Source organism: Talpa occidentalis, unplaced genomic scaffold (assembly GCF_014898055.3).
Source record: "Talpa occidentalis isolate TD23 unplaced genomic scaffold, MPIMG_talOcc4v2.1 talOcc4.7, whole genome shotgun sequence".
NCBI lineage: Eukaryota > Metazoa > Chordata > Mammalia > Eulipotyphla > Talpidae > Talpa > Talpa occidentalis.
This window is the reverse complement of record NW_023605083.1, coordinates 86,079,847-86,107,437: the sequence shown is the minus strand read 5'-3', so window position 1 is coordinate 86,107,437 and position 27,591 is coordinate 86,079,847. Positions and strand designations below refer to the sequence as shown.

Below are 27,591 nucleotides of genomic sequence, written 5' to 3'. Positions count from 1 at the left end.
GCCAGGCCACTCTGGCTGTCCGTTGTGGAGGCATCTGTTTAATAAACAGGCACAGGTGAGGCACAGAGCAGGCTGGACTGGGATGAGGGCTCAGCCATAGGCGGCACAGAGGGGCACCCCGGGGCTTGGTACTTCCTGGTTGCTTATCTGTTTGTGTCTCTCCTGGCACACAATGGCTCAGGTGGGAACAGAGGGAGAGGAGCAGCCTGGGTGTGACTGTGTTAGGGCATCTGCTGGATCTCTGCCTATTTGTGTGGGTTGTTTACTGTTAACAAAACTGCTGGGCTCACCTAAGTTTTAGTTCCCTCTAGGAGCAGGGAGACTCTAATAATGCTCCATAGGCAGGACTAAAAAAGCCAGGCAGGTCCCCAGACCCCAGATTGACCCACCCCCATCACTGCCCTGAGGCAGGAGGGCAGAGGGCCACGTGCCTCCATTGGCAGGGATTTATTTAGGGAGAGAAGGCTGGTGACCCAAAGTGTAAGGTCCCTGCTCCTGTGTGGTGGCTTCAGCATGAAAGACAGGAGGGACAGATGCCCTTCCTTCCACTCTGACCTTTCTTCTCACTGGCCCCCTCTCTAGTTAACAACGATCTGTAAACAATTCAAGATGTTTCCGCCCCCATCCCCACTTACAGCAAATCAGGCAGATTGCTTTGGATACATTGCTTTGGGATTTTATTTCCCTCTTTCAGTGAGTGTCGTCATGGATTTAGGGGTCCAGTTGTGGTTCCTCTCTGGGAAAACTGGGGGGCAGGGTGTAATGAACATACAAAGCTTACAAGTAAAACTAAAAATACTAAGGTGCCTGAGAACGCGAGCACTGTGAGTGAAAATGGCTGCGGCCAAATACTGAGTGTTAAAGACTTGTAAGGCAGATGGTGCCCGAGGCTAAGCCTGGTAAGGATGTATAAAAGGTGCGGATCCCTGAAGCAAATTCAGAGCTGTCCTAAAACTGGCTCTGAGCAAGGACTTGCCGGAGGCTACTCAAGTCCGGAGGCTGCTCTTTCGAAGTCTAGCTCAAAGTCTAGCTCGTTGCCCCCCTTTGGACTCAGGCTGCTCTCCAGCCGGAACTTCTCCTCCGTTTGTGGTGGCACCCTCCGGCCTCGGTTTAGAAACCTGTTGCCTGGCACCCTTCAGCCTGGTCCAGCTACTGCTCCCAGCCTGCAACAGCAAACCCTGCAGCACTCAAACCTGGAGTTATAGTGTGTCCCATAGTGTACTAAGGGGCTTTAGACCCTGATGGCCACAACCAGGTCTTATAGGCCAGTGATCCAGGCCCTGGGGTGCCTGCTCACCCACCCACTCTGCTGCATTAGTGCTAGTTTGCTTGTACCTGCACACTGACCTGGAAATGCCATTGCTGTGTAGAGACCCTGTTCCCCCACTTCACAATTCCTGTTGTTGCTTCAGAGCCAATCTTTGAAGCAGCTCTGTCTTTCCAGAAGCTTCCCCACAGTGGATGAGTGGCTCAAGCCTGCCAGCCAAGGCAGCTGGTGTGACAGTTCTGAGCTGGGTCGTAGTGGGCTCACATCATTCTGCTTGTGTTTGGGCTACCAGTGTGGTAGAGCCCCTTTGAAAACAGAGCTAGTGTCATGGAAAGGGGCTAGCAAGGCTGGGAACAGCAGAACTGTGACTTGCTATATTGTTTCTGTGACTTCAGGAGGTTAACGTAGCTGTAATCTTCAGTTCTCTCTATCTTCAGCTTGGTTCTGAATGTCCTGTTTCCTTTCCACTCTTTTGATCCTTTTGGCCATGGTGATCTGATTTCATTGCTTTCATTCATTCAATAAACAACTCTTGTGCATCAGGACCTAGGAAAGGTACTGCGGGCTCAGGTGGCTAAAACACAGTTCCTGCCCTGTAGGGCCCCTAACCCAGTGGGAGACCAGACTCAATTGATGTTACCAACCACAAAGTTACAGCCTCTGTGTGCCAGTCAGCTCCATGTGCCTTTGCTCTGCTGCCAGTCAGCTGTACCATTACCCCATCCCAAGGCTCTAATAATGTAAGAATAATAACTATTGAGTGCTTTCTATCTTGTGTGAGCTCTAGAATATAATCTAGATTTTCTCATTTATTTTTCCCAAAGCTCTAGGAGGTAGATACTAATTCTATATTATGACCATTTTTTTAGACAGAGAGACTGACATAATATGAAATGAAGTCACTACTCCAAGGTTATTTGAATAGAAGGTGAAGGAACCAAAACTAGAACCCAGAGGCCAGGGCCTGGCAACTCACCCTCAATCAACGTGCCCCCAGCAGGGCTTGGTGATTAGAGGTTGGCATATGGCATGGTTCACCCAAGGGGCATCCTTTTCTGTGACCTCGGGGCAGCCCTGAGAGGCCTGGGCTGGCTTCTGCAGACCTCAGCTTTACAGCCCAGGCGCCAGAGGGCTGCTGTGGGGACGCACGCAGTTATCTGGAGAGGTATTTCTTGCCTCTCCCGGTATGACCTCACATCTAATCAGGCATTCTTCAGGATTAGTCAGCATCTCTTAACTAGCAGTCCCGGAGAAGAGAGAGTCCTTAACTGTATCCCGGCCTTTTCCCCACCCTCCTGCCCTCAGCTGCCACAGCACTTTTTCTTCCTTATTTTTGTTGTCTTGATGCTGGGTGAACTTTGGAGGGGGCCATTAAGGGCTGGGATAATAGCACAGGTGTGGCCACAGGGGACAGCAATACAAAGACCTCAGCAGGAAGAGTTAAAAAGGTGCACCTGAGGGCCTCCCTGGTGGCAGAAGGGGTTAAGCACTGTACTATGAGGCTATCTGCAGCCTTGCAGCACAAGTTCGATCCTCAGCTGGCCAGGGTGCTACCCACATGGCGCAGCAGACCTCTCCTCTCTCACCCACTGCTCCCCTTGCAGTGTATTTCAGTCTGCCTGCCTGTTCTGTTCCCCACTCAGTCTCTGGTGAATCCTTTCACCCCCCCCCACCTTTGGCCTGTACCCCAGTTCTTTTTTTTTTTTTAAAGATTTATTTATTTATACAAGCACTGGGTACAGTCAGAAGCTCAGGAGGGTGAGAGAATTCACCAGAGCCAGAGCGGGGAACAGAACAGGCAGACCGACGAAGTACACTCCTGAGGGGAGCAGCGGGCTGCAGGAGAGGTCTGCGCGCCATGTGGGACCCTCGCCCGGTGGCTGGGGATTGAACCGGTACTTCAGAGGCTGCGGGCAGCTTCGCAACCCAGCGCTCAACCGCTGCGCCACTGGGGATGCCCTGTACCCCAGTTCTTGTACGCATAAATAAATAAAAAAAAATTTTAAAAAAGGTGCACCTGAACAAGTGAAAACAAATAACTTTGGATGTTAAAAAAATACCAAAAACCCTGCCCCAAGGATGAATGGCTGGCTTAGCTGCCAGGCCCAGGACAAGATGTGACAAAGCACATGTGGTGGTTGATGCTATGAAATGATCAGGGAGGAGGTGGCAGGTAGACCATGCATTTGAGAAGTCTGCCATCCTTAGCAGTCGAGGAGTCCACTCTTACCCCTGCTTCACAGAGAACCAGGCAAGTGCTTGCCCTTCCCAGGTGGTCTGGAATCCCTCCTACGGACTGGCTGCAGTTTCTTTCCATGGACAAAGCTGAGAAGTGTCTAGCCAGCCGGTACCAACGTTGGGTCCCGAGGTCTGTATTCTAGGGCGTAGGTTACTCTTGAATGAGAATCCCAGCCTGAGCAGTATGAAGCCCCTGAAACTGTGCTCAAGACTTGTGCTTTCTCTGGAGAGCAAGAACATAGATTTCTTTTTTTTTTTTTTTAAGGGTGATTTAATTGTGGGTTTTGTTGTGTGTTTTTTGTTTGTTTGGTGTTTTTGGTGTAGAAGAAGTGGGTTGTAGGCCAGAGATGTTGGGGGGTGAGAGGATTCACCAGAGACAGAGTGGGGAGCAGAACAGGCAGATCCACTGAAATACACTGTTGAGGGGAGCAGCGGGTGAGACAGGAGAGGTCTGCTGCGCTATATGTGGGTTAACTCCCTGGCCAGGGATCAACTCGGGCCATAGTGGTGATAGCCCTGAGACTTAACCTCTAGGCCACTAGGGAGACCCCAGGAACATAGCTTTCTTTATTGGCTTCCCCAGAGGGTCTGTGATTCCCACAAAAGTTAAGAACGTCTGCATTATCATTTCAAGGGGCTTAGGCCACATAGACATTCAAATCTGCTGGAGTAGCCAGAGCCCTCAAGGGACTCAGAAGCAACCCTGTCATTCCCCGTGGGGTGACTTGAACGAGCACCTGCTTCTGTGATCTTTGGGAATCCCTGCCATGACCCTGTGATCAGGTTTCCCTCCCTCTACACACAGAAAATGTCACCAATGGCACAGCGGAAGGCACGAACAAGTTGGAGCAGGAGGAGGTGAGCTGGATGAATGGCTGGCTCAGCTGCCAGGCCCAGGACGAGATGCTAAACTTGGCCTTCACCGTGGGTTCTTTCCTGCTCAGTGCCATCACCCTGCCTCTGGGCATCGTCATGGACAAATACGGCCCAAGGAATCTCAGGCTACTGGGCAGGTCAGTGCTGGGAAGGGACAGGCAGGTGGACTCCTTGGGCTGGGATCCCCACTGGAGGGAATCCTGGTATTTGCTATCAGGAGCCCAGGAAGGGTTTCCTACACCATTTGCCACTGAATTAGCAGGTACCGTGGTCCTTATAATGTGCTGATACATAAAAAAAGACAGCCCTTCCAGACCTTTCTGAGAGGCCCAAGTTGCTTGCTTTTTGACCTTATACCTCTGTCAGATTAAAGGATTTTGAACATATAGCTCCCATATAAGCTCATGGATTTATCAGCTACATACACATGAGCCATATATGTATATGTGTGTATATATATGTGTTTGTGTGTATGTGTGTGTCATAAAGCACTAAAATATATATATACATACAAAAAGAGAAATTAAAGTGGTGGAGATTAAAAATTACAAAAGTTCTAATATTTCCCCTACTCCTAACACCCTAGTGGATCATCTTGTGCACCCGCTGAGTGTGAGTCCCTAGTCTATAAAGCTGTAGTCTACCATACTCAGGGTCAGCTCACCAAGCAGCTCACCTGCCAGGCCAAGATCCTCCCCAAGTTGGTCCCATTAGGAATAATCTCTCCCTGGGCAGTGGTTCCCATTGAGTATGACAGTGCCGCGGTTTGAATCGCTCTTTGGCACTTAGAGCCCCGATGCCCAGGGCAGAACAGGTGGAGGGGATTCAGGAGCTGCTCTCATCTCCCCCATACCCATTGAGGTACTGTCCACCCTCTGACTGAGTGGGCATAGCATTGTGCTTCAGAGCCTTGCCCTCTGCAGTCTGGGGGTGGGAGTGCAGTGCCGTATTCACCAGATTTGGCTCTGTGGCTTAAATGCCAGCTTCACCACCTATTAGCAAGGAGACTTTGGAGAATTTAGTTCTTCCTTTTTTTGAATTTTATTTTTTTCGTTAGTAAAATGGGGCCAATTAGACTTAGAATTGTTAAATGAAATAACATGTAAATTTCCTGAAAGTATCTGACACACAGTAAATATCCACAAGTAATAACAGTATGAACAAAAACAATACACCATGTGATAATAAGTAATATACTGTTTCTTCTGGGTTTTAGTGCCTGCTTTGCTGTCTCCTGCTTGATGATTGCATATGGAGCAAGTAACCCAAATTGTGAGTACGTTTTTCTTCCACCCTTTGTCAGGGACTGGGAAGGGAGTGCCCAGGAAGCCGTGCCAGGCCTGGTCTCACTGCGCATGTTAGAGGGGCCTTTCCCCACACCCTTCCTTCAAATGGCCAGTTAGGTAAGAGGTCAGTCACCCCAGCAGGTGACTGAGAGAAGCCCTCAGGTGGTGTGCAACTCTAAGCCCACCAGTCCCCAGTGGCCTCATTGATGCCAACCTGGGAGACAAGTGCTAGGAACTAGGCCGGGTGCAAGGGTGGGTACAGAACTAGTGAACTGTGTCCCCTCCAGGCATCCCTAGCCAACACTTGAATGGAGTTGGAGCTACCTGGTTCCCAACCTTGTCTAGGTGGCGCTGTCAATTCAAGAGCTGGTTTTTTTTCAAGATTTATTTATTTATACATACAATAACTGGGGTACAGGTCAGAGGTGCAGCGGGGGTTGGGGATATGTGAGAGGATTCACCAGAAACAGAGTGGGGAGCAGCACAGGTGAATTGACTTAAATACACTGATAAGGGAAGCAGCAGATGAGACAGGAGAGGTCTGCTGCACCCTGTGGGTAGCTCCCTGGCGGGGGCTCGAACTCACACAGCAGTGGCTGTGGATAGCTTCATAGTGCTTAGGTTTAACCCCTTGCACCACCAAGGAGGCCCTTGAGAACTTTTAGAACAAACACCAAAGTAGAACCTGGGTTTCATCCAAATTAACCAGGTTCATTTACTGATTTGGGGTTATCTATATTTTATTTCAATGAAACAGTTCCTCTCAGCCTCTCCCTTGCTGCTCAGGTTAGTGGAGAAGGGAGGATAGAGATGTACCTTTTGCAAGGGTCCTAACTCCATAAAACAGAAAAGAGGGGTGTGAGTAAGATGCTGTTGCTGTTGCACCCAGGTGGCCTGTCATTCACTCACCTTGCATTTGTTTGGAGCCTGCTCCCTGCAAGGCCCTGGGCTAGGTGCTCCCTGGTGCTCACCTGTGGCTCCCCACTCATGAGCTTTCTGTTTCCTTACAGCTCTGTCTGTGCTCATCTTCATCTCCCTGTCTCTGAATGGCTTTGGTGGGATGTGTATGACTTTCACCTCATTAACAGTAAGTATCAGTTTTTTTAAGATCTCTATTTCAGTAACCTCCTTGTGAACTTAGAGTTTATTGGCTTCCATTTCTTTGCCTTCCATTCACCTATGTACACCTGCACATCCCAAGCAGAGGACCCCTGGCAGCAAAACCAGTCCAGGTCTCCCAAGTGGGGGAGGTCCTGTGAGCTGGCCTGACCGTAGCAGAGCATGACTGTCCTTCTCCTGGAGCCCATCTCCAGCCTGCTGTCCTTGGCTTAGGCCATGTGTCCAGGGAAGACAGGCACACTTTGTCTTCTCTTCTCCATGGCAGCTCTGGCTAACAGTGCAACCTAAAAACAAACCTCCCTTGGAATTGCTCCCACCCTAACCATTTCCTTTGTCCAGAACTGAATGAAAAACTTCAGGGAGCACATAGACTACCTGTCTCCTTGGATTTCAAAATGCCAGGGCACAGAGAGCCCTGTAGGACGGGATATGTTTTCTCTAGATGCTGAGCACACCCGTATCATTGTACCTACAAGAACACCACAGAATCTGCTGCTTCTTAAGGTGGAAGGAGCCGCAGGATGGTCCAAGTTGAAAGAAAGAAAGTCAAAGAAGGCAAAAAAATGTCTTCCCCAGAAGGAAGGGCATTCCCTGTGGGCTAACCCGAGAGAGACTTCCATCCTGTGGGAGAGTAAGACTTGCCTTAGTTTACCCATTTAAAAGTTGTGGGCTTTTTAAAATTTATTTATGCATACTAGAACTGGGGTGTAGACCAGAGGTGCAAGGGGGCTGCTGGTGAGAGAATTTACTAGAGACAGAGCTGGGGAGCAGAACAGGTGGAGCTACTGAAATACACTGCTGAGGGGAGCAGCGGGCAAGGACGGAGAGGTCCACTGCACCTTGTGGGTAGCTCCCTGGCCAGGGATCAAACTTGTGCTGCAGTGGCTGCTGATGGCTTGATAGTGCTGAAACAACCCCTTGCACCACCAGAGAGGCCCCTCATTTAAAAGTTTTAATAACACCATACCCACCATCACTCTTTGCAGTGTACTGATTCCTGATTTTCCTTTCCACTGCCATGTTGGGGGGTGTGCTGTTGAAGGTCCCTTCTGAGTTTGAGGGAGCCCTGGGGACTCCTGGTAAGGATCTTGTGGAGGAACTGACATCTCTGTGACCCCTTATCTGCATGTGGTGAGCCAGAGGTCAGGCAAGGCCCAGCTCTCCCATTCACCCTTCTTAGCCTTTGTCTTGTTAACGTGTCCTGGTGTGTATGATTAACTGTCTGGCCTAGGCCCAGGGAAACAACTTGGTAGAGCATGTGTTAGGTGAGAAAGGCCTGGTCAGCACCATGCACATGGTATGCATCATACTCAGGTATGGACACACACACAGATCTGGATTCTGGTTGTCTTCTCCCTCGTGGTTGAGGGAGAGTTACTTTGTACTCCTTTGTGCATTTTTTGTTTTTTGATCAGGTCTGTTATTTATTTATTTATTTTTTTGGAGATTATTTATTTATTTATTTATACAAGCACTGGGTACAGTCAGAAGCGTGGGAGGGTGAGAGAATTCACCAGAGCCAGAGCAGGGAGCAGATCAGGCAGACTGACGAAGTACACTGCTGAGGGGAGCAGTGGGCGCGGCAGGAGGGGTCTGCGCTCCATGTGGAACCCTCGCCTGGTGGCCGGGGATCGAACCGCGCTACAAAGGCTGCGGGCAGCTTCGCAACCCAGCGCTCAACCACTGCGCCACCGGGGAGTCCCAGGTCTGTTTTTTAAAAACGGATATATTCCCTTCCCCTCTCAAATACCCAGGGGAAGACAAATGTTGAACCCATAGGAGAGATATTCGAACTGTCAAAAGTACACACATTACACAAAGTTGTGTAAATTGTGAAACAGGATTCATGGTTCTGTTCTTTGACAGTGTAAAAAAAGACCAACTCTTTCATCAAAATAGAAAATCAAAACCTGGCATCACCCCCTTTATTTTAGTCATGCAATGCCTGTGTCCTAGCAGTTCTAAATTTTGGGGATAAAAGAAATAGATGGTGCTTGAACCTGAGGAATTCATAATCTAAAATACAAAAAGATGAAAGCATCAGACAGATAAAACCAATATAATATGACTCCCTGGTGAGAAGCCTTTAAAATAAACTCACAGTTATCTTAAGAAACCTTTAGGGGGAAGCTAGTAGGCCCATAAAGATGATTTTTCTTTACTTTTTATGATTACAAAACAAAAATTATTTATTTATTTATTTATTTATTTATTTATTTATTTATTTATTTATTTATTTATATAAGAACCAGTGTACAGGCCAGATGCGCAGGAGGGTGAGAGGATTCACCAGAGACAGAGTGGGGAACAGAATAGGCAGATCTACTGAAATACACTGCTGAGGGGAGCAGCAGGCGTGACAGGAGAGGTCTGCTGCGCCATGTGGGACCCTCGCCGGCCAGCCGGGATTTAACCGCAGCGCTCAACTGCCTACGCCACCAGGGGAGGCCCTATTTTTTTTAAAGGTTTATTTATTTATTTATGCATGCAAGAACTGGGGTACAGTCCAGAGGTATGGGGGGTGAGAGGATTCACCAGTGACTGACCAGTGACAGAATGGGGAACAGAACAGGCAGACTGACTGAAATACACTGTTAAGGGGTGCCACGGATGAGGTAGGAGAGTTCTGCTGCAGCATGTGGGTAGCTCTCTGGCCAGGAATGGAACTTGTGCTGCAGAGGCTGTGGATAGCTTCATAGTGCTGTGACCTTGCACCACAAGGGAGGCCCCCCCAAAATATTTTTTTAAAGATTTATTTATTGGGCCTCCCTGGTGGCGCAGGTGGTTGAGCGCAGCACTGTGAAACTGTCCACAGCCTCTGCAGTGCCAGTTCGATCCCCGCCGGCCTCGGAGCAACCCACATGGAGAGCAGACCTCTCCTGTCTCGCCTGCTGCTCCCCTCAGCGATGTACTTCAGTCAATCTGCCTGTTCTGTTCCCAGCTCTGTCTCTGGTGAATCCTCTAACCCTCCTACGCATCTGGTCTGTACCCCGGCTCTTGTATAAATAAAATAAATCTTTTAAAAGAAAAGATTGATTGATTGATTGAGTTACACAAGAAGTGGGGTACAGGGCATAGGTGCAGGAGGGCAAGAGAATTCACCAGAGACAGAACAGGGAGTAGAACAGGCAGAACGACGGAAAACACTGCTGAGGGGAGCAGTGGGCGAGACAGGAGAGGTCTGCCGCACTCTGTGGGTTTCTCCCTGGCCAGTGGAGAATCAGACCCGCATGGCAGAGGCTGCGGACAGCTTCATAGCACTGTACTCAACCTGCTGCGCCACCAGGCAGTTCCCCCAAAAAACTATTTTTATTTTAAAAAGCCAATATTTTAGAAACATAAAGTACATACAGTAAAATTCTTTTTTTTAAAGATGTTTATGTATTTTTTTTTTTTTTTAAGATTTATTTATTTATTTATACAAGCACTGGGTACAGTCAAAAGCGCGGAAGGGTGAGAGAATTCACCAGAGCCAGAGCAGGGAGCAGAACAGGCAGAAGGACTGAAGTACACTGCTGAGGGGAGCAGCGGGCAGCAGGAGAGGTCTGCGCGCCATGTGGGACCCTCACCCAGTGGCCGGGGAGCTGCCAGGGATTGAACTGGCGCTACAGAGGCTGCGGGTAGCTTCGCAACCAACGCTCAACCACTGCGCCACTGGGGAGGCCCCATACAATAAAATTCTTTAAGCCTATCTTCAATTTAGAATATATCTCCTGTATTTAAAAAAAATTTGCATATACCAGTGTTACTTTTGTTTAAAAATACTATTACAAATTGCCTTTTTCAGCTAACAATGTACCTTTCACTCTTTTCCTGGCAGTACTTAGACTCTACCTTATTCTGTTAAACTCCAGAGACCCACCCTATTATTAAACAGTTCCATGGTATTCTGTAGTATAGTTGTACCATAATTTATTTAACCAGTTTCTACTAATGGACATTTGGGTCGGGTTCCAGTTTTTCTGATTAATGATGCTGCTGAAGTGAACATCCCTGTACATATTTTTTCTGCAAGATAAATTCCTGGAAGAGGAATTGCTAGGCTACAGGATTTAATTTTTTTTTAAAGATTTATTTTATTTATTTACGCATACAAGAGCTGGGGTATAGGCCAGAAGTGAGGATGATGGTGTAGGCCAGAAGTGGGGATGATGGTGAGAGGATTCACCAGAGACAGAGTGGGGAGCAGAACAGGCAGATCCACTGAAATACACTGCTAAGGGGAGCAGCAGGTGAGACAGGAAAGGTCTGCTGTGCCATGTGGGTAGCTCCCTGGCTGGGGATGGAACTTGTGCTGCAGTGGCTGCCAGTAGCTTCACAGTGCTGAGCCTTAACCCCTTGCACCACCAGGGAGGCCCAGGTTTTAAATTTTAATATGCATTGTCAAGTGTTCTTCTCCAAAGATTATACCCTGATGCTATCCTACCAGCATGTATGAGAGTGCCTTTTTCTTCACTCTGTTACAGGGCAGGGAGAGGGGCAGCCCAGACCCAGCAAACCTGCCTGCTCTAAATAGGTTCTGCCATCTGCCTCATCAACACAAAACATATGAGACTTTAATGGAAAGGAACTTTAATGCAATTAGTAAACAACACAGGAAGGGCAAAGATTATAGTCTCTAAATCAAGCACCCAAAGTTACCCGTCCCCTTGTGGGTAAAAGTCCACCCAAGCAGGATTGGCCCAGAGCAAGGCCCAAAAGCTTGCCACAAGTCCTAAGCACCTTTCAGTGGTGACCCACAGAAAAGGATCAGAAACAACCAGACAGGTCTGGAAGGAAAAGAGCAAAATCAAAATCAAGATGAAAGCTGCCATTGTTATCCTCTCCAAGGGTCTCTCACCCACATCTGTTTCAACCAGTCCAAGACCAAAAGGCAAGTGCAGTTTCTTCATGTGTCTCTCGGCTCCATGTGCCTCATTCAGGTCTCCTTCTGGCTCTCCATCCTGCTTTCTTCCTTCCTCAGTCCCTGCTGCAGCTTCTTCTCCCTGCTCAGCTCCACCCTCTCTTGGTGGGGCAGGAAACCTGGAATCTCCCCCTTTCCTGGGGACCACCATGTTACAACACCTCTGCCAACACCCTAGTACTCATCTTTTAAACATTAAATAACCTGATCTATACCTGATCTATACCTGATCTATACACTCTCATACATGCTGGTAGGATAGCATCAGGGTATAATCTTTGAAGAAGAACACTTGACAATGCATATTAAAATTTAAAACCTGGTATAGATAACCTGATCTATATAACCTGGCTATAAGAAATGATAAATTATGAATTACATTTCTTCTATAATTATTAGTGAGATACAATGTCTTTTGTGGTCATTTGTATTTCTTTTGTGAATGGCTTCTTTGTGTCATTTGTCTATTTTTCTAAGGAGTTGTTTATCTTTTTTTAGTGTTTTCTAAGAGCTCTTTCATATGCAAAGAAATTAGCTCTTTGAGTTACCTTGGGGTTTTTTAGACCTGTAGGTGGTCCATTAATAAGCTTCAGAAGGTGCTGTGTGACCCCTAAGATTACAGGCAAGCAACCTGTGTGTGGGTTAGGGGGTGCAGGTGCAGTTTCTGGGGGGGCGTCCATTGCTTTCATCAGTCTCCAGTGGGTCTGTGTGAAGGCCGCAGTGCTACAGTGGGAAGGTTAGCCCCCCTCTCCCAGGAGGTAAAAAGGCTAGGTAATGACTAGACAAGAAAACCATTCAGTTGTCACCTAAAGCAGGGACCTGTTTAAGGGAAGCTGATGGCTTGTCCTCTTGGTCCCAATTCTTGGACTTAGAGCAGTCCAGTTCAGACCACTGGGGTTTCGTGAGCCAAGTTTTATTGGTGCATAGCCACACCTACTTATTTACTTATTGGCAGTGGCTGCTTTTGTGCTATAGCAGCTGAGGATAGAGGTTGTGACACAGACCACATGGCCTGCAAAACCTAAAATATTTACTAGTAGCCCTTTATAGGAAATGGTTGACAGCCTTTGGTCTAGAGGTACCAAGAAGCTGTTCACTCACTATCCTATCTAAAGGCTGAGGTTGACACCCACATCTGCCGTCCCACATCTGCCGATGCCTCCCCTCCTTTTTAAGATTTATTTATTTATGCGTGCAAGAACTGGTGTACAGGTCAGAGTTGTGGGGAATGAGAGGATTCACCAGAGACAGTGAGGAACAGGTGGATTGGCTGAAATACACTGCTGAGGGGAGCAGTGAGCAAGACAGGAGAGGTCTGCTGCACCATGTGTGTAGCTCCCTAGTGGGCCAGGGATGGAACTTATGCTGCAGAGGCTGCAGGTAGCTTCACAGTGCTGTGCTTAACCCCTTGCGCCACCATGGAGGCCCCGATGCTCCTTCTAAGCACTTCTAAAATGATATCTTTCCTTCCACCACTGCTTCCAGCCTGAGGGATTTCCTTAGACATTCCCCTGTCCCATGAGGCCTCAAACGAGAACCCTGTGATTGCACCTTTCCAGAACAGACCCTGGAAGGGGAATGGAGGCAGGTCAGTGAGGACAGGGCTGGAGCTCTTGGGCAATGTTCTTGGGCTGGCCGAGGCTTCTGCTGAGCAGAGCTGAATCTCGTTCTGACACAACCCAGGCCTTTAAAAAGCAGAACTGTCAGGGCCAATTCCCAGAGAGGCCAGGCACAATGGCACTTTCTGTTTGTGTCTCCCACCCATGTTCTAATTTTGGGGAGAAAGAAATCTTCAGGGTCGCCTTTAGGAGCTTCCTAAATCAAATCTCTTGCATAAGTGCTTTGGGGCCATGGATAATTACTCTGATAAGCTGGGAATCTGGGGGGGATGGGTTACCATAGAAACCTCAATTTGGGTACTTTCTGAGTCTCCAGGGTTTTGTGTTGCATGGGCTCTGGAATAAATAAAGATGACCAGGGGCTGTGAGCTATTACTCCCATTGGTGGAGAGGGGGCCCCCAACTTGGCAACAAAATGCCTTTTCCGCACAGATGAGGTTGAGACCCATAGGCCACTCTACAGAGCTCCAGAGATCTGTACTCATGGCTGAGCCTGTCCTGTAAGGTGGAGGCTCAGAGGAGCAGGGGTATGTCCCATACCCGCAGGCTGCCCAGTGCCAGAACTTGCTTTCCCAGATCCCCGCAGCAGGGGAACTGGATGAGGTGACATCCTGGGAAGGTGCCAGGTTCACTCCCTGGGTGAAGAGCACCCCCCCCCAAGGTGCAAAGCCTCAACCTCCCCTCTCCCTCTCACCCCTTACACCCCCCTCCGACATCTGGACAGCACACTTTGGTCTGTTTGGTCTGTTTGCTCAATGCTTTGCATTTGTATAAGCCTGTAACTCGCCTCGGAGTGCAAACACTGGCCGGCGGCTGAGGCGGCGTCTTTGGGCCACCACCCCAGCATCAGGGCTTGGGTTGCTTAGAGATGTGAGCGGATGCAGCCAACATTGTGAACATATCTTTTCCACTTCATTACTCTGACCCCTGTCAGCGTGGGCGGGACAGGGAGTTCTGAGCTGAAACCTTTGCAGAAAAATGGTTACAAAATGTTGCCAACCTCCTTAATGAAAAAATTCTCTGTGGGCTTTTCCTGTTTGATTCACTGAAGTCTGACTTTAAACTTGAGGAAGAAAGGATCCCATGAGAGTTGGGATCGGCCTCTGAAAAGAACAGAATAAATACCAGTCTTCAAATACCTGAGAGACGGGGAGGGAAAGGACTCAGGGTACAGCAGTAAACCAAGTGCCTCGTGTGGGGGTGGGGGAGTACAGCTTTCCTGCTTAGCTGACCTATTTCTGCCGCCAGGGGAAGGTCCCTACAGCAACCCAGCACCCCAGTCAACTTGCTGGGAGCCCGGGTGCCCTGTGAGCTGACTTGTCCTGTTGCCCAGAGCCAGTTTTGCCTCTCGTTTCTGTCCTTTGCCTTGAGAAGCCAGAGCAGTCAGCTGATTGCCACTGGCCGGGGAGAAATTCACCCATCCAGGGTTCTGCCTGGTCAACTTCCTGTAGCATGTGACACACTCAGTGGTGGCTAGAAATGTTAGAGGGGCATCAACAGAGCTGGACCTGGTTGGGGAGGTGAATGAGGTGGCTGAGGGAGTGAAGTCCCTTCCCCCCACTCCCTCAGCAGTGAAGCGGAAAGGTGACCGCAGGGACCTTCTGGAAATGTGTGCTTGGAGGTGCCTGGTTGTTTTGGGTTAGGAAATAGCCCAGCTTTGCTGAGTCCGCTTGTCCAGACTGGTACCTGGATCCTGGCCGATACAGGAAGTACAGAGCTCTGGGTGTGTACACCAAGCATCTGATGAGGTCTCTCATCACTGGAAGGGGCCTGAGGGCCAGAATACCCACCTATACCCAGGCTGCACCTGGCATCTCCCCCAGGGCCAGGGAATACCTCCAGCTGGTGGGCTCCAGTGGCCACATATATGGAAAGTCAGTGCCAGGGGACTACACAGTTCCCTGTCCCTGCCTGCCAGCAACCCCCAGGCCAGGGTAAAGAAGCCTGCACCCTCAGCCGTCTTCGAGAGGATCCTTCTAGGAGGACAGCCCATCCTCACGCTCCTGGAGCTTAGGCACCTGGAGACGCTAGTCCAGTAGCCATGCCCAGTGGCCAGAACTCTAAGAGGGGCTTCCTGCAGCTGCTGTTTTCCCTTCTCAGAAAGTCACACAGCCAGGGCCTGTTTACAGTGCAGCTGAGGGGCTGGGAGGATGAATCACCACTGCATCCCCCTGTGAGGAGACCTGCATGGAGGCAGAGCAGCCCGGGCCAGGAGGAAGGCTGTGCCCCAATAGCCTACTCTAGCCCCCTCAGCGTCTGCCCTTGCAGGGGTGGCTATGGGAAGTACTCAGCTGTGGGATAGGACCTATGCTCCCCACCTGTGAATGCAGTTATGAGCCCGAGTCAGGAAACAGCCTCTGCTGAGTGTTTTCCCCTGGCATCTGTCATGCAGCTCGGCTCCAGCTTCCTACTTGGCAGCTGGGTCCGTTCTTCCCTCCCCACCAGGCCCTTGAGGCCCACACTAGGGCACTTTTCTCAGTACGCAGCCATCGTTCCACCATGAGGGCTTCTGAGTAACCATTATTTGGAGCTGAGGCAGAAGGAGGGGGAGAGAGGAAAGAGGAAGGACGCGGAGACCAACCTGTGGACGAGTATTCAGTCATGCAGATGGAACTGGAGAGTCCACAGGCAAGTGCAAGATCACTTGATGATGAGACCCTGGAGCACTAGGAGGTTGGCCTCCAGGAGGGGCAGACGGGTCTAAGAGGAGCGTCAGAAAGGATCTTAGAGGTCACTAGGTGAGAGAGCACACAGAATGCTTGGTAGGGAACACATAAGAGCCTTCGAAGTGAGGGTAATTGCCTTGGGGCACAAGCTGAAGCCTGTACCCGACGGGCCACATGAGATTTCCAAGGCAGAGTAGCGCAGTGACTGGGCACATAAGCCTGCCCTCTTTGAACCTTTACCAGCTTGGGGGGAGTCCCTTGACATTTCTTTCTTTTTTTTTTCTTTTTTATTTATTTATTTATTTATTTAAATTCTTTTTTTTTTTTTTTTTTTTTAGAGGCATGTTTTTTATTTATTTATTTGTTTGTTTGTTTGTTTGTTTTGTTTATGCATGCACTGGGTACAGTCAGAAGCGCGGGAGGGTGAGAGAATTCACCAGAGCCAGAGCGGGGAGCAGAGCAGGCAGAAGGACCGAAGTACACTGCTGAGGGGAGCAGCGGGCGGCAGGAGAGGTCTGTGCGCCATGTGGGACCCTCCTTCGGTGGCCGGGGAGCAGCTGGGGATCGAACCGGCACCGCAGAGGCCGCGGGCAGCTTCACAACCCAGCGCTCAACCGCTGCGCCACCGGGGAGGCCCTTTTTTTTCTTTTTTAAAGATTTTATTTACTTATGTATACAAGAGCTAGGGTGCACCAGAGATGCGGGGGGTGAGAGGATTCACCAGAGACAGAGTGGGGAGCAGAATAGGTAGATGTACTAAAATACACTGCTGAGAGGAGCAGCAGGCGAGACAGGAGAGGTCTGCTGAGCCATGTTGGTCACCTCCCTGGCTGAGGATCGAACTCGTGCTGCAGTGGCTGCTGATAGTTTCATAGTGCTGCATCTCAACCCTTTGCGCCACCAGGGAGGCCCCCTTCACTTTCCTAATCCTAAAGTTTAATGCCCATTAAGTGAGAGTGATAAGTGACTCCTACCTTGTAAGGCTGTCCTAAGGGATTTTAAGATAACATGTAGTACTAAAAATAGTTGCTATTATTATTTTAACAATGGTATTATATTATGACAATAATAAATTAATATGATTATGTTATATATCATTACTTAAGAAGGAAAATTCCCTGGGCATGTATGACAGCTCTAGGAGGAAGGAAAGGAAGAGGCTTAAAGGATAAAACATTAGTATTAACATCTAAAAAATAATTAGGGCCTTCCTGGTGGCCCAAGGGGTTAAGAGGCAACCTATGAAGCTATCCACAACCTCTGCAGCACAAGTTCGATTCCCAGCTGGCCAGGGAGAGACCCACATGGCGTAGCAGACCTCTCCTGTTTCACCTGCTGCTCCCCTCAGCAGTGTGTTTCAGTCAGTCTGCCTGTTCTGTTCCCTGCTCTGTCTCTGGTGAATCCACTCACCCCTCCTACCTCTGGCCTGTACCCTAATTCTTGAATGCATAAATAAATAAATCTTCAAAAAAATGATAAATGGGGCCTCCCTGGTAGCGCAGCGGGTTGAGCTCTGCACTGTGAAGCTGTCCGCAGCCTCTGCAGCACGGGTTCGATTCCCAGCCAGCCAGGGAGAAACCCACATGGCGTAGCAGACCTCTCCTGCGTCTCCCACTGCTCCCCTCAGCAGTGTCTTCAGTCTGTCTGCCTGTTCTGCTCCCCGCTCTCTCTGGTGAATTCTGTCATCCTCCTGCGCCTCTAACCCGTACCCCAGTTCTTGTATAAATAAATAAATCTTTAAAAAAAAAAGATTAATGTCCACAGGGACACCTTCTCTTCTCCTGTGCTTGCCTTTCTTTTGTGACTGCACACAGACTGTTGCCAGGATGTTTATGCTTTGGGTTTCACTGGTCAAGGTCATCCTGATATTCTTTTCAGAGAGATTTCATATGACACAAACTCCAGTTAGTACCTAAGAGCTGAAACACACTTTCACCACCTATTTAAACACTTCTGTTGGTCAAAAAACACCATGAACTAAGAAGTTAAATGACAAACAAGGAAAACATTTGCAGTAGATGGACAAAGTGTAACTGTCTTTAATATGTAAAGGGCCAATACAGAATCATTATAAAAAGACTGATATCCCTATAGGAAAAAAAGGACAAGTCTAAGTACTTATAGAAAAATGTTCAGTCATTTCTAATAAAATAAATGTAAATTTTTTTCCATTTCTTTTCTTAATCTTGGAAAATTTTAAACCTACATGGTAGAGTGGAAATAGTAAAAATAATGGCAGCACACAGGGTTGAAGTGGCTAGACACTGGTAGGGGTATTGATTGGTGTAAATTTTCTGTAGGACAATTGGCACACAGGACAAAAAATTTAAAATATGTATTCCGGGCCTCTCTGGTGGCGCAGTGGGTTGAGCGCATTGCTGTGAAGCTGTCCGCAGCCTCTGCATCGCGGGTTTGATTCCCGGCTGGCCAGGGAGATACTCACATGGCACGGCCAACCTCTCCTGTCTCGCCCGCTGCTCCCCTCACCAGTGTTTTTGGTCCCGTCTACCTGTTCTGCTCCCCGCTCTGTCTCTGATGAATCCTCTCACCGCCCCCTGCTCCTCTGGGTTGTACCCCAGTCCTTGTATAAATAAATAAATCTTTTTAAAAATATATACCTTTTTGCCTAATGATTTGACTTTGGGAATTAACCTCAAGGAAATAAAAGCTATGTGCATATCTTTTTAGCTTCAGGATTATTTATTGAAATGTTGTTTATGATAAGAATTAAAAAGCACCTGAATTCCAATTTCAGAGAAATGGTTGCATAAATTATAACCTATCCAACTAAGGAAATACTAGGCAGTCATTACGGATTATATTGAAGAATACTAAATGATATTAAAAAACATAATATAACAAGTGAAAAAGGGAAAACTATAAAATAATATATAGCATATAAACTATTTTGGTAAAAAGTAATAGGTTTTTGTAAGAAAAGATGAAAGGGAAATAGGTCAAAATGTTTAGTGGGGACCTCCCTTGGTGGCGCAGCAGTTGAGCGCTGGGCTGCGAAGCTGCCCGTAGCCTCTGCAGCACCGGTTCGATCCCCGACTGCCGGTGAGGGTCCCACATGGCGCGCAGATCTCTCCTGCCGCGCCTGCTGCTCACCTCAGCAGTGTATTTCGTCAGTCTACCTGTTCTGTTCCCCGCTCTGGCTCTGGTGAATTCTCTCACCCTCCCGCGCTTCTGACTGTACCCTGTGCTTGTATAAATAAATAAATAAATAAATCTTTTTTAAAAAAAATGTTTAATGGGTATATTAGAGTGGCTTTTATTGTATTCTTTATGTGTGCTCTATTCCAAATGTTTTATAGTGGATATGCCTTGCTTTTCTAATCAGGAAAAGTAATCGTAATTAAAAATATAAACTGGGGGGCTTCCTTGGTGGCCTAGGGGTTAGGTTTCAGTGCTACCAACACTTTGGCCTGTTGATCCCAGACAGGGAGCTACCCACATGGCACAGCAGACCTCTCCTTGTCTCGCCAGCTGCTCCCCTCAGCAGTGTATTTCAGTTAATCCACCTGTTTTGTTCCCTACTCTGTCTCTGGTGAATCCTCTCACCCCCCCAACCTGCACCTCTGGCCTGTACCCCAATTCTTGTATGCATAAATAAATAAATCTTTAAAAATAAAATGCAAGACTCAGGTGGTGGAGGGAAGACTACATTATATAGAGTATGGTTGCCCTGAGGCGCTGTCCTCCCCTAGGAATCGCCCTATGACCAAAATAATGTGGGGGACAATCATAATGTTGGGAGTCAGAACTTTTTTGGTGTTGCTAAGAATGTTCTAGGTAGAGAGAGGCAGGGCAACAAGGACGGCAGCTGGGAGGCTACTGTCCTTGGTATGAGAGCGAGGGAGGAACAGTAGGAAAGTCACTATCTTCTCCCTGCCTTCCATTCTTCTTTTCCACCTCAAATAGAAACTCTATGCCATTAGTATTTCTTCCCATTTTCTTCTGTTTCAGCCTTAAGCAACTGCTAATCTTTTTACTGTCTCTGGATTTGCCTATTCTGATGCTGAGGAGAAGATTCCAGAATATAGGTCAGAGTTGCACACTAGCCCCAAGCCCCTGTAGTTCTGTTGGCCTCTAGCCTGGATTAGTGAAGGCAAGCTCCAGCTTAAGGTAGAAGCAAAAGCTCTATCTGGCAAGCTGTCTGCTCTTTTGGAGTCTCCCCTGGCACTGTCAAACAGTTAAGACAGTCTTTGTGCCTTCAGGTGACTGCAGCAAAAATGTTTACCTGGCTTGACTGTGCACCAGTGGCCTTTTCTGCACCAGGCTCTTTGCCTCCATTTGCTTTTTTTTTTTAAAGATTTATTTATTTATTTATTTATGCAAGCACTGGGTACAGTCAGAAGTGTGGGAAGGTGAGAGAATTCACCAGAGCCAGAGCAGGGAACAGAACAGGCAGAGTGATGAAATACACTGCTGAGGGGAGCAGCAGGCGGCAGGAAAGGTCTGCGCACCATGTGGTACCCTCACAGGTGGCCGGGGAGGGGGATCAAACCGGCGCTGCAGAGGCTGCGGGCAGCCTCGCAACCCAGCGGTCAACCGCTGCGCCACCAGGGGAGGCCCTCCATCTGCTTTTCTGGTTGGTTTCTAAGCCTTCTTTGATCCCTCTTGTCCTGTACCTGCCCTCATTGGAGTGGCATCCCAGGTGGGAACAGTTCCCATACAAGCAGAACTAATCTTTTGATTCTCCCTGGGGCATTTATGGCCCCAGAAATGCCTCCCTGCAAGGCATCCTAGCTGGAGTGGCCAGCATGGGGCAGCCCAAAGATACGAGCTCTGAAACCAGGGGATCCTTTGACCCGCAGCATACCTAGGAAGCAGGTATGCTCACCTGGGCATGCCCCTGCATACATGAGCACATCCCCTTTTCTCTGTCTCTTGCTGGGGGGATTTTCCCTATACTTTTGATCCCCCCTGACCCTCTCTGAGAAGCCTGACTGGACAGAGGGGCCACTCTGCAGGGGGGCTGGAAGGAGAACACTTTGTATGCTGAGAATTCTTTGAGGAACCACACCATAAAATGGCCTGGTCGGCCATACACTATAGATTTGTTCATGTTGCCCTTGATACTGTTATTTTATGTCTTTTTTTTTAAATGGAGGTAACGCTGGTTTAAATTCTTGTTCCTTTTAATCTTGGGATTAAAACTCCTGTTTGGGGCCTCCCCTGGTGGTGCAGGCAGTTGAGCGCCACGCTATGAAGCTGTCTGCAGCCTTTGCAGTGCTGGTTCGATCCCCGCCGGCAGGGAGGGTACCACATGGCGCGGCAGACCTCTCCTGTCTCGCCCGCTGCTCCCCTCAGCAGTGTATTTTATCAGTCTGCCTGTTCTGTTCTCCGCTCTGTCTCTAGTGAGACCTCTCCCCCTCCCGCGCATGTGGCCTGTACCCCGGTTCTTGTATAGATAAATAAATAAATCTTAAAAAAAAAAACCTCCTGTTTGTTTGTTTTTAAGATTTAATTTTATATATTTATGCATACAAGAATTGGGGTGTAGGCCAGAGGTATGGGAGGATGAGAGAATTCACCAGAGACAGAGTGGGGAGCAGAACAGGCAAATTTACTGAAATACACTGCTGAGGGGAGCAGCAGGTAAGACAGGAGAGGTCTGCTGTGCCATGTGGGTATCTCCCTGACCGGGGATCAAACTCATGCTCCAGCGGCTGGTGATAGCTTGACAGCACTGAGATTGAACCCTGGCGCCACCAGGAACCCCAAAACTCCTGTTTTTTAAACAGCATATCAAGGCATAATTTTCATATCATACAATTCACCTAAAGCGTAGAATCCTGTGGTTTTTTAGTGTTTTCAGACTTGTGCCATCATCACCAGTATCAATTACATCACCTCAAATAGAAACCCTGTACCCATTAGCATTTTTTCCCCATGTTCTATTCCGTCCCTAAACAGCTACTAATCTATTTACTGTCTCTGGATTTGCCAGTTCTGGGCATTCCATATAAATGAAATCATACAATTCCATACAATGTGGACTTTTATGGCTGATTTCTTTTGCCTAACATGTTTCCAGGTTCATCCATTTTGTGACATGTATCAATATTTCATTTCTTTTTATGTTGAGTAATATTCCACTAAATAGATCCAGCCCAACTTGTTTATCCATTCACCCATGGATGAACACTACATTGTTTATACTTTGTGGACATTATGAAGAATGCTGTTGTAAATACGCATATAGAAGTGTGTGTAGACAACATTTTCATTTCTCTTAGGTAGATACCTAGAAGTAACATTTCTGGGTCGTAATTGTTTGAGGAATCACCAGACTTAGCCAAAGTTGCTGGACCATTTTACATTCCTACTTGCAGTATATGCAAGTCCTCTAAGCCTCACTGACATTTGTTAATATCTGACTTTTTTTTTTTTTTATTATACTCACTCTGGGGAATGTGAAGTAATCTCATTGTGGTTTTGATTTGCATTTCCCTGAGATTAATTTAAGTATTATACTGTGTATATTTTCATGGCCCTATTGGCCATTTGTGTATCTATCGAGAAATGCCTATTCAGATCCATTGCTTATTTTAAAAATAGTTTATCTTTTGATTACTGAGTTGTAGAAGTTACTTACAGTCCCTATCAGATACACGATTAGTAAAAGCTTTCTCTCTTCCATACATTATCTTTAACTTTTTTTTTTAAGATATATCTATTTATACATATAAAAACTGGGGTATAGGACAGAGGTGGGGAGGGTGAGAGGATTCACCAGAGACAGAGTGGGGAGCAGAGCAGGCGGATCTATTGAAATACACTGCTGAGGGGAGCAGCGGGCGAGCCAGGAGAGGTCTGCTGTGCCATGTGGGTCAGCTCCCTGGCTAGGGATCCAACTTGTGCTGCAGTAGCTGAGGATAGCTTCATAGTGCTGAGACTTAACCCCTTGTGCCACCAGGGGGGCCCCATCTTTAACTTTTTCGATGGTGTCCTTTGAAGCACCAAGTTTTTAATTTTGATGCTGTCTCTTACTCATTTTTTTACTGAGATAATTTACATATAACACTATCCATTTTTGGTATACAACATGATTTGATATATGGCTCACTCATTTTTAATGGTGGGCAAAATAAGCACACATGATGAGGGGCAGGGGTATAGCCAAGTGCACACTGCCTGGGCCCAGCAATAATGGGTTAGCTGTAGGCAGTCATCACATGTTTCATGTTTGATAAACCACAAATGATTCAGTGCAAATGGGGGAGGGGAACATAGATTAGATCCATATAAACAACCTGAATGCAACTAAACAGGTTGGTATAGCTATCCAGGTAGCAGTTCTCAATGCCAGGGACATCGTGGGTGTGGATGGGAAACCTTCACAACAGGCCTGGCTGTTTGGGAAGATGTTCTCTGCCCCATGACTATGGAGTCATTTTTTTACCAAGCCTGGATTTGTTGGGGAATCACTGAGGGTTTCTGCTTTGAAATCATGTGGGAAAGGCTGATGCAAGATGCAGTGGTTCAATCTTGCTGTTGACTTTCGCAGGTGCTGATCGATGGGGCAAAACATCAGGTGGACAGGGAAACCCCTCCTTGTTCTTATAAATTCAGAAACAGGAATCCTAGACCCACTCCCTCCTGAACCCTAAGGAAACTGTAGAATTCTGATTGGTGCCTTCCTGAAACCTAGTCTCTCAGAATCAAAAGCAGCTTTTGCTGACATCTGTTCTTTCTGGGACACTGATTTTTTTATTTATAAAATGACGCTCTTATCCCCAAATAGATTCTTATTTTTAACAGGCTTGCTCCCTTTGAGGGATGTCTGAGGCTCACAGTTTTGCTTTCTGGCATGTCATTGTAACCCTGCAAACACGGGAAGGCCCCAGCCTGTGCCAGAGCAGGCGGAAAAGGAGGGCCACTCTTCTCCCAGGAGGGCCAAGTCTGTCTTTACATCTGGAGTTTGATTTCTGCTTTACTCTTCTCCCCTCCACTTTTTTTTTCTTTTTAAGATTTTATTTATTTTTGCATAGAAGAACTGGGGTACAGGCCAGAGGTGTTGGGGGGGATTCACCAGAGACAGAGTGGGGAGCAGAACAGGCAGATGTACTGAAATACACTGCTGAGGGGAGCAGCAGGTGAAACAGGAGAGGTCTGCTGCACTGTGTGCGGGTTAGCTCCCTGGCCAGGATGGAACGCTGGCAATAGCTTGATAGTGCTGAGACTTTAACCCCTGCACCACCAGGGAGGCCCCAGGAAAAACTTCTCAATTATCAGTAATTGCCCCCAGGAGAATCCCTGTATGAATAACTCAGGGAGGAGAAAAGTTTCCTGGAGATGCCTGGAGCCTCTTCCCTCTCCTTCCTGCGTCCTCTGCCCCTTCTCTCAGCTTCCTTTCTTCTTGTCTTCCAGCTGCCCAACATGTTTGGTGACCTTCGTTCCACGTTTATTGCCCTGATGATTGGATCTTATGCCTCCTCAGCAGTCACCTTCCCAGGAATCAAGGTGAGGGTGTGGTTGGCTGATTTTCCGCATGTTGGTTTTGTGCGGGTGTCTGAACAGGGACCTCTCCAAGTCTCCTTCAGTTACTTCAAGAGGAAAGTAATTGTGGGTGCTGGGGCAGGCCCCTTCCTATTTTCCCCAACACACACACACACACACACACACACACACACACACACACGGATGCACCTGGGCCCCACATAAATAAGAAAACCACGGGGCCATGGGGGACAGAAAAGTCAAGCGTATCGCCCAGGTGTTCCCACAGCCTGCCTTTGCATTTCTGGGCAGTGGTAGAGAAAGGGAGTGGGTGAGTCTGTCCGTTCTTGAATCCAACTCCTGTCTCCCCTACCCCCAGCTCTGTTGTTGTTGGGCTGTTACTCTCCATTAGCAAAGCGCTGCTCTCAGCCAAGTTGGTTCAGCTGTTTCCCTCCCAGGCAGGATTCTGAGCCCATGGAAGTCACACAGGGTCAGGATGAAGCAAACACCTCATAGTCCATCAGATCCAGTTCCTACTCCAAACCCTGCTACCCCTGCAGAGGTTCAGAAGGGGTTTCTCTCTCCCCTGGCACCAGCACTACATGAAGCCCATTTCCTGAGGTATATGGGGGAGAGGGGGCATGAGGAGAAGGCATCACAGATGTGGGCTGGCCAGCTGGGAATCAGGGTGCCTCGAGGGTCCAGGACCAGCCATCCTGTGGACTTTAGGGGTCCTCACACTCCCAGAAGAGCTGACAAGTCCCTCTATGCTCTTCTCAGTGTCTAACCGCTAGTCTCCTTCCTGGGGAGTTGGGCAGCTGTCTGCCAGGACTCCCGGGACTACTCTGCTGGAAGTAAATGGTGATAAGCCTGTATTTAATAACAGGTAACACACTCAGCAGGTGTCCCACCTGCTGGGGCCCATTCTGAGAGCACTCTCCCAGCATCAAACTCGCTTACCCCCATCCTACACCACCACACAAGCCCATGTTACTCCCATTTCACAGAGCAAAGCAAGACATTCCTCTGGTCATTCCTCGAGTATTTTTTTGGCACCTACTATGTGTACTTCTTCAAGGCATGAGAGAAACATCAGTGAACAGGGTTAGCAGGTTCCTGTTCACTGGAAGTGAGTCTAACAAAGACAAGTAAATAAACCAAGAAGCCAGGAATCTCAGCCAGGGCTATTTACTGTGAGCCAGGGATGTGACAGTGATGGCAGTGTCAGGGAAGGCCTCTCCAGGGAAGTGACATTTGGCCCAAGCTGGAGGCTTAGGGGGTTAATGACATGCCAGTGTGAGCTCGGATTGTGGGGATGCAGGGTGCCTGATGACTAAACACCCAGACTGACAGGCTGTGCCTCCTCATGCAGCTAGCACAGAGAGAGTGGGGGCTGCCAGATGCCCTCTGCCTGCCACCCGCCCCGCTTCCCTCTGCTAACTGTCCTCCCTTCCCCTCCCTTACCCCTTTGTGCCTGTCAGGTCATCTATGACTTTGGTGTCTCCTTCATCATCATCCTCGTGGTCTGGGCCAGCTGCTCTGGGCTGGTTTTCCTCAACTGCTTCTTTAACTGGCCTCTGGAGCCCTTCCCTGGGCCAGAGGACATGGATTATTCGTAAGTGCATATTCTGTCTGCCCCTAGCCCCACCCCAGCCAGTATCCTGGGCAGCACTGACAGATGCTCTTCCATGGCTTCCAGGGTGAAGATCAAGTTCAGCTGGCTGGGCTTCGACCACAAGATCACAGGGAAGCAGTTCTATAAGCAGGTGACCACGGTGGGGCGCCGCCTCAGCGTGGGCAGCTCCATGAGGAACACCAAGGAGCAGGCAGCGCTGCAGGAGGGCCACAAGCTATGCCTGTCCACTGTCGACCTGGAGGTCAAGTGCCAGCCAGATGCTGCAGGTACCTGCCATGCCACCCTCACCTTCTGGGTCTGGCTGAAATGTCAGTCAGGGCACCTGCATCTACACCCTGGCAACAGGAGTGGCCAACCCAGATCTGGGGCTGAGGCTTCCCCAGGAACCTGCCTCACTGTGCCAGCACTGGCTGAGGGCTTAATGGCTACCGCCTCACTTAATTTTTTTTAAAAGATGAATTTATTTATTTATTTATACAAGCACTAGGTACAGTCAGAAGCGCAGGAGGGTGAGATAATTCACCAGAGCCAGAGTGGGGAATAGAACAGGCAGACCAACGAAATACACTGCTGAGGGGAGCAGCGGGTATGGCAGGAGAGGTCTGCACGCCATGTGGGACCCTCGCTGGCGGCCGGGGATTGAACCGGCACTGCAGAGGCTGCGGGCAGCTTCCCAGCCCAGTGCTCAACCTCTGCACCACCAGGGGAGGCCCTCACTTAATTTTTTTTTAAAGATTTATTTATGCATACAAGAACTGGGGTGTAGGCCAGAGGTTGGTGGGGTTGAGAGGATTCACCAGAGACAGAGTGGGGAACAGAATAGGCGGATCTACTGAAATACACTGCTGAGGGGAGCAACGGGCAAGACAGGAGAAGTCTGCTGCACCATGTGGGCTGGCTCCTCGGCCAGCCGGGGATTGAACTCATGCCATGCTGCAGTGGTTGTGGACAGCCCCATAGTGCTGCGATTCAACTCCTTTCGCCACCTGGGAGGCCCCCCACATCACTCAGTTTAACCCACTTCCTCCCCAGTGGGCAGCTCATCTGGTTCACAGATGAGCACACTAAGGCTCAGAGAGGGTAAAGGGATATCTAACTCACTTCACACAACTGGGTGACCTGCCTCTGGCATGCACACCACTAGCCCTGCCAGGGCCCCACTTACATCCAGCATGCAGTATGCAGCAATTTGGTCAGCAAATCGGACCTTCCCCATTCACACACCTGGCCCCTGGGTGGTGGGTGGGCTTTTCGGCCGTGGCAGCACTGTTCTCCCTGAGCACCTTCTCCCCACAGCGGCCCCCTCATTCATGCACAGCGTGTTCAGCCCCATCCTGCTCCTCAGCCTCGTCACCATGTGCATCACACAGCTGCGGCTCATCTTCTACATGGGCGCCATGAACAACATCCTCAAGTTCCTGGCCGGCGGCGATCAGGACGTAGGTAGGTGGCCCCTGGCCCTCAATGTGCAGCCCTACAAGACTCCCCGCAAAAAGTAGTCACTCCCTTGTCCCTGAGGTCAAGTCCACTGCC

The 27,591-nt window shown here is 48.7% G+C and overlaps 1 protein-coding gene across 2 annotated transcripts in view; it reads left to right on the top strand.

Moving 5' to 3' along the window:
• SLC43A2 (solute carrier family 43 member 2) overlaps positions 1–27,591 on the top strand; it is a 47,351-nt gene that overhangs the window by 6,396 nt on the left and 13,364 nt on the right. For both annotated transcript variants that reach the window (XM_037492391.2, XM_037492392.2), the window contains 7 exons: positions 4,311–4,518; positions 5,598–5,653; positions 6,678–6,754; positions 24,354–24,446; positions 25,904–26,037; positions 26,122–26,324; positions 27,355–27,501. In XM_037492391.2, coding sequence (XP_037348288.1) covers positions 4,311–4,518; positions 5,598–5,653; positions 6,678–6,754; positions 24,354–24,446; positions 25,904–26,037; positions 26,122–26,324; positions 27,355–27,501 — 918 coding nt within the window. The remainder of the gene's footprint in view (positions 1–4,310; positions 4,519–5,597; positions 5,654–6,677; positions 6,755–24,353; positions 24,447–25,903; positions 26,038–26,121; positions 26,325–27,354; positions 27,502–27,591) is intronic.